Source organism: Podarcis pityusensis (genome assembly GCF_964106645.2).
Source record: "Podarcis pityusensis genome assembly, chromosome: 14".
Lineage (NCBI taxonomy): Eukaryota > Metazoa > Chordata > Lepidosauria > Squamata > Lacertidae > Podarcis > Podarcis pityusensis.
Genome location: NC_138039.1, coordinates 24,701,112 through 24,714,606, shown reverse-complemented (window position 1 = coordinate 24,714,606; position 13,495 = coordinate 24,701,112). Strand labels below are relative to the sequence as shown.

The window sequence follows — 13,495 nt, the reverse complement described above, 5'->3', positions numbered from 1 at the left end:
AAGATAGCCCTTCTTGTGACATAAGGAATAGAACTCTAGCTACTACTTTAGAAAACAATGTCAATGAAAACATGTATTGTTTCTCATGGTGGTATCTTGCTTGAAGGTACCAGGATTGGGTCTCAAGCGCTTACATGCCTGGCGCCAAGTAAATAAAGCCACATTTTTGAGAGGCTAATTCTAGGATACAACATTCAACGTTAAGTTTTAAGACACATTTTAAGTAGTGCCTACAGGTAGCTCTGAAGTGAAAGCAATCAGAAATATAACATCGTAAAACACTAGCATTGTTTTATGGTCTTCAAGTGTAATGCAAAAAGTTGCTGAAGAAGAAAAATGGATTTATGTTAAGATAATAAAACACACATTTCCCTTCTAACTCCCAACTTTTCAGGTGTTTGTGACTAGCGTTACAATAATGTCTGCCTAAATGGGGGACAGTGAAACATGGGGTTAGGCAGATAGAAGCTAACCCTGAAAAAGAATTAAGCTTGCCTCTATGGAGTTCTGTAGGACTCTGTTTGGCAGGATGGGAGAACATGCTCGAGTCAATAGGTTTCACACTTTGCCCAAAGTTATGAGGGTACCCCTTTACTTTCTCCTGCTCAAGTGAATAGCTGCCATTCAACCCCACCAGCACTACACTTGGGACATCATTAAGAGTGGATCCTGGTCACCATTCCTAAAGCTGGGTGGCCAGCCTCAGCCAACGCAGAGTTATTTGCAATGACCTCACCTCCATAACGTCCCACCAATCACAATCAGAGCTATCTGACTACTAACATTTTTTGTAGCTTGAACTATGCAGCAATTTAATTAAAGCAGTATACTCAAACACAGCTTTCTAAAGGCAGCCTTTTCAAGAAAATGAGTTTATAACCTGTATCATGGCAGTTATTTTTGTGTGTGGTAACAGGCTGAGCAGGTAAACTGAAGAGCTTAACAGCTCATCAAGTGTTATTTACTCTAAGCAGCTGCAGCCATATGAAGCAAGTTATGGAACATGGGCACAGAGGTAATATTTCCCGTGGAAAGCACTGAACAGATTACAAGCAAAGCATTGGTTAAGAGAATAGGGACAAGGGAACACACTGCATCCTGGACTCGAAAATACCACAAGCAAGTGAATTTTGGGTCTCCTAGTATTTGGAAGTCGTCTGGCTGCTCTTATTCCTTTAATGCTAAACTCTTTGCTCTTAAAAGTCATCAATTCCAGTTGAGATTTCTGTCAGTCTCCTGATTTCCATTCCTTTGCATGGCCACAAACAGCTGATTCACATTTCACACCCAGTCAAACCCATGCCCTACAATGAACTCAGAGCACCACAAAGAGCTAAGAAAACCCCAGAGCCATGGCACTAAGGATCATGTTAGATCCAGCCCTGTACATGATTGAGTTCACAACTTCCTAGATCCCAAGTTATTTGCAACACAGGAGAGGGAATCTGTGTGTGGGACACCTTGCCTTCTTAGGAAACCTGACTTGTGGAGGCCTTGTCAAGAACATTAGCAGTCTATATTAGATGCAGAAAGCCCACCCAAAAAGATGCTATACTTTTTGGATACTAAGACAACAATCAAAGAAGTACTACTTTGAGGAATTCTTGATAATTAAGAACATGTTGACTTTTTTAGACTACAGAAACCTGCACTCTATACTACTCTCAGCCCAGTGCCAAGCCTCATCTTCAGCCTACAGTTTTTCGCTTTGTCATATATCACATGGAAGCACTTAAGTCTCCTCCCCACCATCTAGACCAAGTTTCCCAGAGCACTGAACACTTCAACACAGAATTGGAAAGACCTATTTCCAAAAAGAATTTTCTTTTGAATTCTCAGTTGACATCTGGGCAAGACAGCATAGCAGATGAATTATGTAAAGGAACTAAGTGTTCCGCCTTAGCTTTAAACAGCCACCCTCTAGGCCAGGAAGTAGTAGTCACCTCCAGGTACTTATGACAGGGAAGCTTAAAAATATATATACCCATCACCCCCACTTTAGAACGCAAATAAGTTACAATGTGGATAAGTTTGTAGGCTAGTAAATTCTGTGGACCTGTTTGCAAGCCTGCTTTAAAAAAACACATTTAAAAAACATTTGATCAAACTACAAGAACTACCCAGATGTATAATAGACATGCCAGGGAACACAATATTCTAAATGAATGTTGAACTTTATTTACGAACATATAGTCGTGTTTATATACATACTAGCAAAGAAAAGGACTGCTCATGAAAAAAGAATTAGGTAAGTGTAGCTTACACAAATCCACTATATTATGTATTACAGCAGTCATTGGGTCACTATAAATGGGAAGCAGTTTTAAAACATGTATGACGAGTTGTCAAATGCAGCCTATGGTTTAACATTTTGAAAGGCTACACAAAGACCAAACATTTCTAGTTAACCATGATTTCATCAATATTCTCACTGGTCACCAAGACCAGTAAATCCACAAAATAACTTTTTGGGTTTTGTTCTTCTAAAAAGAAAGCCAGCTACACTTAAACAAGTACACTTAAGATATGCCAAGCTGAAAAATAATTAGAACTAGGTTTGCAGTATCTTAAATTAAGCAAAACCATACTGAACAGAATATGTGTTAGTACCGGCTAAAATTAATACACCAGAATCAAACAAAAATGCTGCCAATGTTATCATACACAAACAATGGTATGCTACAGAAGGATTTACTAGAGTATTCAATTTAAGAGTTTATCTAATATAAAATAACATTAGGGAATTTGTCTGGTGAAGAGGAAAGAAGTAAGGCAAGTTATCCTCAACTGGGAAGGTTTCTTAAAAAGGTGCAGGACTTGCAGCTGGGTTATTATGCCAAAATAGGTTTCCTGTATGTTGACTACTGTGACAAATTTAAATTATGTGCTTGCTCACAAAAAAACAGAAGCAAGTGCAGGATACCAGTTCTAGATGGTTTTAAAAAAATTCTTATTGCTACTGGAAGTCGTGTGCAAAGACTGTGTATGACAGGGCACATTTATAGCTGCATAAAACTGCTCTTGATGTTTTAACATGTGCCTGAACCCCAAGTTAAAAGGAAAAAACAAAACAAGTTTAACACTAATGTGGTTTTTGACGTTTTCAAAAACCATAAAGGGAAATACTTAGAACAAAGCCTAGGTGATACAATGCAATAGTGGCAAAAAAAAGATACACTCCAAATGTTTTTATTTCAAGAAAACAAAAAGGCACACAACAACCTATACAAACATATAGCTACTAACTAGAGACACACAGATGTTGAACAAGGTAATCACGTTTAGCAGTGAAACCCTTATCTTACATGATCTATAAATGATCATACAGTATCTGTACAACACATAGTCATACAGGAAATAATCTTGCATTCAATATGCAATACAGTGCGTCACTTTGCACAAGTGTCAATATTCACATTAAAATGATCTGCATTGCTTAATTTTGCTATACTGATTCAAAATACATTGTATTCACAATATAAATGGTTCTCTGTGAGAAATCAATGTAAATTAATATTTAGAAAAGTATTTTATTGCTACATTACTTTAAAAACATTAAGTGTGTAGAAGGAAAAAAGTGTGATATTGTGTTTTTACATACTGCTTTTGAAGTTCCACTCACTGGATCAGTTCGACTTCTAAGAAGAGAAAATAGAGAATGTCAGAAAAACAGCAATGACAGAGGAAACTGCCACTTAGATACAAACCGTATGCCTGTTTAGGGAAGCTTTTAATGCTTAACAGACCACTGTATTTTAATATTTTGTTGGAAGCTGCTCAGAGTGGCTGGGTAAACCCAGACAGATGGGCGGGGTATAAATAAATTTATTATTATTATTAGACTAACAACTTTTACCCATTTCATGAAAAACAGAAGCTGCACAAAGTTATACAAAAGGCCAAATCCTCAAACTGTGAACAAGGAAGCTAACCTGGCCCAGAGAGCTGTTTATAGAACAGTATTAATCAACTGCATCAACAGCCATCATATAACGAACACACTTAAGCTTGATTCAGATGTAATGGGAAACCATGGTTTTCTGCTATGTGCATAAGCTATGGTGAGCCCCTTCCCTTCTTTAATGGCTGTGGGTGAGCAGAAGCACCTGCTTTTATACAAAGCACAACTGCCCATTAAATCTTAACTTTGGCGAACTGTGTTTAAACTAAGGTTTGTGATAACAAGGCAGGATTTGAAACTGCTAGCTTCTTCTCATTAAAAGTTGTTTAAGTAACCACAGCCTGGATGTTACAGAGAACCACACATTGCTTAAAAGTTACTGATCTCCTCACAATTGTTAAGGAGTGAGTGCATGCAAGTCCAAAGCCAATGTCTGAATAGGGCCTTATACCACATGCCTTACATATTTGTCACTGAAAACAGTTTAAATGTAAGCAGCAAGTAACCCAAGATAAAAGCAATTTTGTATTTCAAAAATTTCTCTGAATCCTGCTATTTTGTTGTCTCATTTTTGAGGTTGATGTATGTCATGTTTATTACTGGGGAAAGAACTAATCCTAACCATGGTCTCTGGTGGTACAAAGCGAAGGCCACAGGCACACATTAAGTTAAAACTACACATGGGGTGAGGGGATAGTACTGCACACTCAACTAGCATGTTCCATGGTGTGTGTGTGAGGGGTGGGTGGACAGATACCAAGGAATGGAACTCTAAGCAGAAAACTGGTTCTTGCACCAGGAATAGTATTTTTCTGTAGGAGGAGGAAGCAGGCCGCTTAAGCGAGCATTGTGGTGGGAAGAATACATGAAGACAGGCATTAAGTGCCTGATTGGTGCAGCAAGACATTTTAGTGTTGGCATGGCAGGTGGGATGGAGTAGATACCAGACCTGGCCTCAGCAGGCAGCAAAAATTACTCTCAAGAGTTCCTGAGGATATGTTTGCGATACATTTTACCCTACAAATGTACAACACCTTTACCATAAGCAACTCTTACAAACATGGGCAAATGTGCTCTGTATTCACTTGACTTTAAAGGAACAAGTCAATGTTCACTCCAGAGTACATTATGCTTTAGTGCTAACCCATCATACCTATGTCAGCTATGTGGAAGGGTGCCATCCAGTTACCAAGTATCAAACCTAAGACCAGCTCAGTTGGTTAAAGTGTGGTGCTGATAACTCCAAGATTGCAGGTTTGATCCTTGTATGGGGCAGTTGCATATTCTTGCATCACAGGGGGTTGGACTAGATCATCCTTCCAACTCTACAATTCTATGATTCCCTCTTTCTTATTCTCCCCCCCACACACAAACACACCATTCACATGTTATGCTATTGATGGCTGAAAGGTGATATCATGAACTCCCCCATGCTATGACAAATGCACAAGAGGACTAGAATAGTATCTGCTTAAAATATTCAAAACATGATCTTCAGAAGCACAATCCACCAGAATCTTGCCCTGCCCAGCATCCACTGCTCTTGCTTGCTTCCACCCAATTCCTCCCCAAAAGGCAATATGAATGAGTCCTGTGTCCAGGAACTCCTACCCACATGTAGAATGCAGATCTCATTAAGCAATCCGTAGACAAGCCCAAACTCCTATAATGGAAAACCAGTCCCAAGAGTTTCTCTCCTCATCCTGTCTCTACATACCATAGAAATTTGTTTTCATTATTAAGCTCAACATTGTCTGATCATAATTAATTTTATAATGAATCATAATGTGAAAAAGCCACTCCTTTTACAATTTAACCTCTATCATCCCAAAGTCAATCCAAACATAAAATATTCTATCTCCAGGAGATGTTCAGAATTGGCCCTATTGCCAACCTGAACTTCAAGAATCAGCCCCACACTCAGGATTTCAGTCAAGTTTATTTTCCAAATTCCCAAACTGCAGGAACACAAGTCTATTCACTGGAGAGGAATAATCTACTTCAAGTGCCTCTAAGTAAAAGAATGTAAAAAATTAAACAAGAATAGATGTAGGGCTAATTCTTGGGCACCACCATTTAAGTTGGTCAGCTGAAACATGTGCAGAGGAGGGAGACCTAGTTGATCAAGGGTCTGGAAACCAGACCTTATGAACAACTGTTGAAGGAGTTAGGGATGTTTAGCCTGGAGAAGAAACAGGTGACAGGATAGCCATTTTCAAATAGTTGAAGAGTTGCCACAAGGAAGATGGAGGAAGTTTGTTTTCTGCTGCTCCAGAGTGGAGGATCCTAACCAATGGATTCAAATGACAAAAAAGGAGATTCCCACTAAATATTAGGGGGGAAAATTCTGATGGTAAGAGCTGTTTAACAGTGGAACAGACTCCCTTGGAAGGTGTTAGACTTCCTATTGGAGGTTTTTAAAGTTGGATAGCTATGATGCCAAATTGTAGGGGTTGGACTTCATGCATGACCCTCAGGGGTCCATTCCAACTCCGATTCTTCATTTTCAAAGGACTACCAGAAAGGGCACAGTATAATTTTAAAGTATTATTCAGTAAGCAAAATAGCCTTTTTGACTTTATTGTCCCACTCTCACAAAACATATCAAAACACATAACTTATTACCAACTAGAAACTGGATGCGCCTAATCCATTCACATGGAACTCAAGACTGCGTGGGTGGGGGAGAGGATTCTGATGGAAATCCCCCACAAACTAGCAAGTAGAAAACTGCTCTCCCTGTAACTTCTGTTAGAAAGTGTAACTTCATCAGGAGAATAAATAGGAATGTAACTGCCATAGACGGAAATAGAAATGTGCAACTTACATATGCTGCTGGCATGGTCAAATATGACAAAATGAATTTGCATGCATGTTTTTCATGTAGCAGAAATAAATTAAACTATGTTTCTTGCATCACTAAGCTTCTACATGTTAGTTAGAACCCATATGTTTATTTTAGTACTTGGAACAAAAAACCAGACACTTACATGACATAAGTTTTGCTTGTACATTTTACTCCACCAATAGGAATTCTTCTGACAATAACAGATGAGTTCTTGGGAATCAGGGCATTATCATCAGTATATTCTAGGAAAGGAGAGAAAAAACATGTATGCTTGGTTCAGAATAAAAGAAAAGAAATCCAATGTGGAATTTTCTCAAAATAGGCCACAAAACCCTGGGCCTTTTCAGCAATGATAACCATTTGGGATCATTAATACTTATCCCACAATTACTGAAGTAGCATTTGGTGGAACTTGGACCACTTTCCTTAATATACCCAAGATCTGTAGAATGTATACTAATGAAAATGTAATTTATTAGGACACTGGCTAAAAGCACAGGACCGTATTTAGCATCTTTGGGAAAGTTTTAAAATGCTAAATGGACCCTGCCAATTAAGAGTGCACTCCAGAACAAGGATTTCATAGGGAGGTATTTAAAGCAAAAGATAACTTATGTACAGAGTGGTCTGGAACTTCACACTGCATTGGGAATGCACACTCTGTCTGCAACCCTATACATGTATACTCAAAAGTAAACACTACTGACTTTATCAGGTAAGGGTATATATGACTGCAACCTAAGTCTATGAATTTGTAGTCTAGTTTGTGAAGTGTTCCCAAGAAAGCAGGTATGGCAGTTACTATAGAACAATGATCTGAGGTGGCAAATTCATTGGACTCACCCTTTTGGGAATACTGAAAAATGTTCTACCTTTTTTTGCCAAAATCACATAACCAAAATGTTAGCTTGTCCTTGTGAAAGGTTGCAAAGAACAGGATGTGTGAATGTACAAACCACAAGTTTAGTATTTGGATTACATGGCTCTCCCCCCTATTATAAAAGGTTTGTCTAATAACAGTTATAGTTGGAGTAGATTCACTGAAATGAATGAACACAGCTATCTTAGGTCCAGCAATTCCAATGGGTTTAATCAGAGAGGGAGTTAGTTGGATTCCACCCAAAAGATTTAAGCCACCCAACCCCATACATTGAAATCTTACCCCTATTTCTTTAAAAAGCACCCAGTTATAAAATGGCTCCATAGTTAGGATGGGTGCTTACAACTAACTACCCCCCACCAGTCTGGAGCTGCTAATATCATTGTGCCAATGTGGATGTTTTAACACACATCATATATGCATGGGCACAATAAGCTAACAGTGCGTTTGGTGAAGATGTCTCTGATTTTCCCTGGACAAGAGCATAAAAATGGCAAGCATAATACACGACTGAATTTCCCAGGGACCTGGTGGTTGTTTGTTTAAAACTCCAGATAGTTCAGCAACTGAAACAGCTATTGTCATAAAAATTTAACTAGCTGACATGAAAATTAATTAAGGAATTCACTGTACAGTTCTCTTGAGGAAATAAATGGCTTGTGTTCACATCAAGAACTTGCCATTGTTCACTTTTCAACTTATTGTCCCAAACAGTCTTTCTACAGTCTCTGCTGGAATTATGCACATTTTCCAGGAATTAACACAAAACTTGTGTAATGGTACACATACTTTGCGGGGAGGGGGGGGACAAGGAGCATGAGGGTAAATGTGACACAGCCTATTTCCCCCAGGATACCTGTCTGGAGTGCCTTACTAGATGAACTACTATAACCTTGCTGCCTAATAAACATTAATCCAATTGCCTAATTCAGTCCTGACACATCTAATCTACATTTACTGTGAACTCTCTCAGTGGGGTGAATGCCATTTTCAGTGAGCAGTTAGTTTGGAGCTTTTTGCCTGCACATGACAACCTTGGGGACTTGCTTTAGACACACAATGCACATACATGCAGGACAAACATTCTCTCTTCCATAAAGTCTTGTACATATGAGAGGCTATTGTGGCAGTCTGAAGTCTGCTTTGTTTGCTGTGATTTGTGGTAACAAGCACAATGTTTAAAATGCACATATCCTCAGCAGGGCCAACATGACTTGTACTTTCCTAAAGATTCACATAAAGACAGTCTTGGTCCACTTTTTAGCATGCCAAGGAGGTTACTGAGATGAGTGTTGACATTATCAAAGTCACTGTCCACCAGGCCTACCACCAATCAGGAAACGAATCGTATCCAGTGTATTCACCCTAGGCTGTCATAAGCCAAAGATAAGGAACCTGTTTCCTCCAGATGTGGGAGGACTAGATTTCCAGTCACCCCTGACTATGCTGGCTGGAACTCATGGGAGCTGGGAGGCCAACAATACCTGGAGAACACAAGTTCCCTATTCCTGACATAACTGTTATAAAGCACCCCTCCTCATCCTAGGCTCTTACAGAGTGTCCCTATACTGTACCAATGGTGAAATCAGGAGATCGTAAATCTACTCAAGCAGCTCTATTCATACACAAATTCAGTATGTATGTTTTGACATAACACCATATGCCACACCATCAGGCAACAAGGATAATAAGATTTTAACTAATTCAGAGGTAAGTAGGCCACCAGTGGCTATTAGCCATGATGTAACTGCTTAAACAGTATGTGGAATCTTGGAGCTGCCGGAAACTGGGAGTGAGTGGCTTGGAATGGCTCATGCCAACAACTGTTTACCACGCACTTCCTCTGACACATCTGCTGCTGACTGCTGCTACAGACAGACACCAGCTAATCAGGCCACCTTAGCCTCACTTGCAGTCAAAACAAAAAAAACCTGAGGGGCCTTGTTAATGGATTCAACAACTTCTGATGGATTCAACTATGACCAGATACAAGCCAAGCTCTCTACTTATTTATCATATAAAAACTAGAATATTTTTCTAGGTATTTATTACATATTCAGGGAAGCAGTGTAAAGATTTTGTGTACCAGTCTGGTATTGGAATGGGAAACTAAGTAACACTGATGAAACAAGTTTTAAACTGTTTCCCCAATTCAACTGTTACCTTTAGCACACTAGGTAGTGTTGGGGAAGCATGTGCTTCAAGCTGCTGTAAGGACTACTGAAGTAACATAGTGTTGCAGGCACAAAAGTGCTATATAATGTAACTTTAAATTGCTTACATGAGTAGTTGCATTCTTTACCGGCCATATACCCTTGGGTCTGGGGTGGTGAGACCTAGAAGATCACAAGACTAAAGATGCTACCACCTTAGTAATTCATCTCACCACATACAGGGCAACAGCTTGACCACTGGCTACCCATACATACACCAATCTATGAAAGGAAGGTAAGTAACGGAAAAGGTGTACAAAGTGGTGTGAGCCCTCCAGATTTTTAGGACCACAACTCCCATAGTTTCTGACCCTATGCTTGTTAGGGCTGATGGGAGCTGTTCTCTAAAACATCAGGCTGGGGATGGCTAAGAGTCCTGGACAAAGACTAAGGAGTTCCAGGTTCAAATTCCCAATACTGCCCACAGCTTAACTGTGGGCCCTCACTTTTCCAATGTCTAGCTCAACAGTGGAGCATTTGCTTCGTATTTTTCCCTTTGTATTTAGCCTGTTGTAGAATTGGGGGTTAGTTTTTGCTGCCCAACTCACCAAGGGACTCCGAGTTCCCTAAGTCCATAATGGGTCAGAGATGGATGGAGGCAGGATCCAGTGAAAGCAAGGCAGATCTTTATTTTTCTGTTATAACAAAGCCACTACCTCCTTGTAAGGAGGTGAGAGATCCAGAACAAAGATGTGCAAGCCCCTTTAAAGACTTTACACATTGCCCAACCCCTTAGCCAAAGACCACCCTAAAAACATCATGAACAAGGAGGCAGTCTATAACAAAAAACTGAGAGTGAGGCTCCTCTCCTGCCTGCCAGGATACCTAATAACCTTTTAACTAATTGCATTACAGTGGAACCTCGGTTGTGAACGTGATCCGTGCGGGAGGCGACTTAGCGCTTCTGCACATGCGCCGAAACCCGGAAGTAACTCGTCCCAGTACTTCCGGGTTCAGCACGTCCGTAACCCAAAAACACACAACCCGCAGTGATCGCAACTCCAGGTATGACTGTACCTGGGCAGTCTGACCATTCTTTTGAGATGGTAAATACTTTAGTTCTTGAATCCAGGTCACTTCCTATTCATACACAAAACACCCCCTTAAAATGGGATTTGAAGGATTTGGAACTGAAATAACTATTGGGAAAGGTTTCTCTTCTAATATTAGGAGAGCCAATATAGCTTCTGGGATTGTTCTGTGTGCTATTTTCTCAGGAAATATTTTCTAAATTTTGAAGGGTGAAGGGTTGGTTTTCTGTGGAGTGTGTGTCTGACATGTGTGTGCATCCTAAAATTTTATAACAACCCTTAAGCAATTTTAAAACCTGCAAAGTGGAAAACCCCAGGTTCAAGCTTTGGCATCTTTGGTAAGGCTGGGAATTTCCCCAGCCTGACATCATAGGGAGCCTCTGGCAGCAGTCTTCAATACTGTCAGGCCTGAGTCCCACCTGTAATTCAAATATGCATTGGGAAACCCACTTGACACTTAACATCTTAGATCAGACCATGACCCAGTAGTGGGTCCCAACCCACCAGTTGAAGACCAAAGGTGTCAATGATACTGAGCTAAACAGGCCCAGTGGCCTGACTCTGCAGAAAGCAAAGCAAAAGCATGTGAAGATAAAGATCCATGCCCTTTGGAGAAAATGTGGCCTAGTAACCCTCATAAGGGAAGGGCTTCCTGAGTCAAGGATGTTTGTCACTCCTGCCCCGATTTAGACTGGCTGCATACATCACCATCCATACATCTAAAGCACATCTCCACCCCTCACAAGGCCACAATTCCCAGCCCCCGGGATTATTTCTGCTCCCTGTGTGTGTAAACGTGCCTTTTAAACCCATGTTGTTGTGTATGTGTGTACGCATCATGTGGGTAAGCTCTTCGCGTGCCGGGGGGGGGGGCTGGATCGCGGGTGGGTGGGTGTGCGCGCGCTGTGTGTGAGGGATGCTGGTCGTGTCCCCACGAGAGAAGCGGAAGAGAAGAAAGCCAAACGACGACGACACGAGAAAACAGAGCACGAGAGCCGCCCGTCGTCGTCGTCCTTCCTACCTTCTTTGGTCTGAGCGTTAGTGATCTGGAGGTCGCAGTCGCCGGCCTTGAGCTTCTCGCGGCCCATGATCTGGCGCTTGAGGTCGCAGAGCGAGATGTGGAGTCCATCGAAGGTGACCGTGTCATACTTGAGCTTCGAGGAGAACTTGTAGTGCACGCAGGACATGGCGGTGGAGGGGAGGGAAGGGCGGGGGGCGCTACGCGGGTGGGGGATGGGCAGGTGCCGAGACTACGGCGGCGGCGGGCGGGGAGGGAAGGATGCCTCGAGGGAGAAAAAGGGCCGCGAAGGGCGTCCTCCCGTGTGAGGCGGCGGCTTCTTTCTCCTCAAAGGCCGCCTCGTTCCGCCATGGTCCTCCGCGACGGCAGCAACGGCGGCTCCCGTCAGGCGTTGCGCTGGGCCGGCTAGGCCGCCATCATGGCGGTGGCGGCGGCTTCCTAAAACACCTCTCTTCTCCTTTTCTCTCCTTCCTTCCTTCTTCCTCTTCCTCGGTCTCCCTCCGCTCCTTTTCTTTCTCCTTCTCCTCCCTCGTCGTCGTCGTCTTCGGCCTCGGCCTCCAACTCCTTCGCCTCACAACGCCGCTACCGCTCCTCCGCTCGATGGGGTTTCCCGGCCAGCGACCGCAGGGGCTGCGGAGGGAGGGAACGGCCGCTCCACGCACAACAGCAGCGCAAGGCACAAGCGGTCCCTCCCCCCTCCCGAGTTACTGGTCTGCGCATGCTTCACAGTGCGCCACCTTCGGCCTCACGTGACCCTGCGCATTATGACAAAGGAAAGGGCGGGGGTGGCAGGCAGGGAGGGAGGGCGAAGAAGGAAGGAGAGCGGTGTTTTCCGGGCTTTAGCCCTCCGCCACCTTCTCCTCCTAGCCTTCCCCTCTTAGCCGCGTGACCCCCCGGGGCTCCTCCCTCTTAAAGGCGCAGGCAGTAAGGGCAGGGGGGGGGCCCTTCTAGGAGAGAAGCCGAAGATGGTGGATGGGGAGGAGGGGGCTGACTTTGGAGGCACGCAGCCCTCTTGCGGCTTTCAGAGATATATTGCAAGGATACCTATTTAAATTTCGCCCTGCCCATCGTTTATTTTTTAAAAAAGTTAAGTCTAATATATGGAATATACATATAATTTTTTTTAAAAAAAATCAGTCCAATATATGAAATATACGCACAAGGATTCAGTACATATGTTTAGATTCAAGGATACATGAATTGAATTAATGGACTAGTGAAAGAAAGCACGGTGAGTGGGGAAGCACAAATCCTTGCCATAAAGAAGGAAGTACCTTTTGTTGCAGGAATTTATGTACAGTATAGGTTGGGGGGGGGTTTGCCTCTCCAGCAGATATCATGCACATGCAGCCCATTACCAAAATCAGCACAATCACTTTTGTGACTTTTGTGATTTGTCCCCACAAAACACTTCATCACAGTTTCTTCCTATCTATTCAAACGGCCTTTGCTGCATGATACCAAATGTAAGAATTCACTGATAAATGTGTCTGTGTACTGGCTCACTGTGTTGTAAACCAAATCTGCCCTTTTCCCCTTATGGGGTATCCAAGAGCCCATATAGAGTCCTCACGTAGTTTCCCTGTTGGTAGGAGAAAATAACA

At 42.2% G+C, this 13,495-nt stretch overlaps 1 protein-coding gene across 5 annotated transcripts in view; it reads right to left on the bottom strand.

Annotated features, from left to right (window-relative positions):
• Positions 1 to 12,611, bottom strand: part of RBBP6 (RB binding protein 6, ubiquitin ligase) — a 30,041-nt gene extending 17,430 nt beyond the window's left edge. For 2 of the 5 annotated variants that reach the window (XM_080981672.1, XM_080981673.1), the window contains exons 1-3: positions 11,895 to 12,602; positions 6,892 to 6,991; positions 3,602 to 3,638 (exon numbers count right to left, since the gene is read on the bottom strand). In XM_080981672.1, the coding sequence (XP_080837798.1) occupies positions 3,602 to 3,638; positions 6,892 to 6,991; positions 11,895 to 12,060 (303 nt within the window). In that variant the 5' untranslated portion in view covers positions 12,061 to 12,602. Of the gene's footprint in view, positions 1 to 2,155; positions 3,639 to 6,891; positions 6,992 to 11,894 lie in introns of those variants that run through there. The other 3 variants (XM_080981675.1, XM_080981674.1, XM_080981676.1) reach the window with 3 other exon arrangements.
• Positions 12,612 to 13,495: the final 884 nt, after the last annotated feature.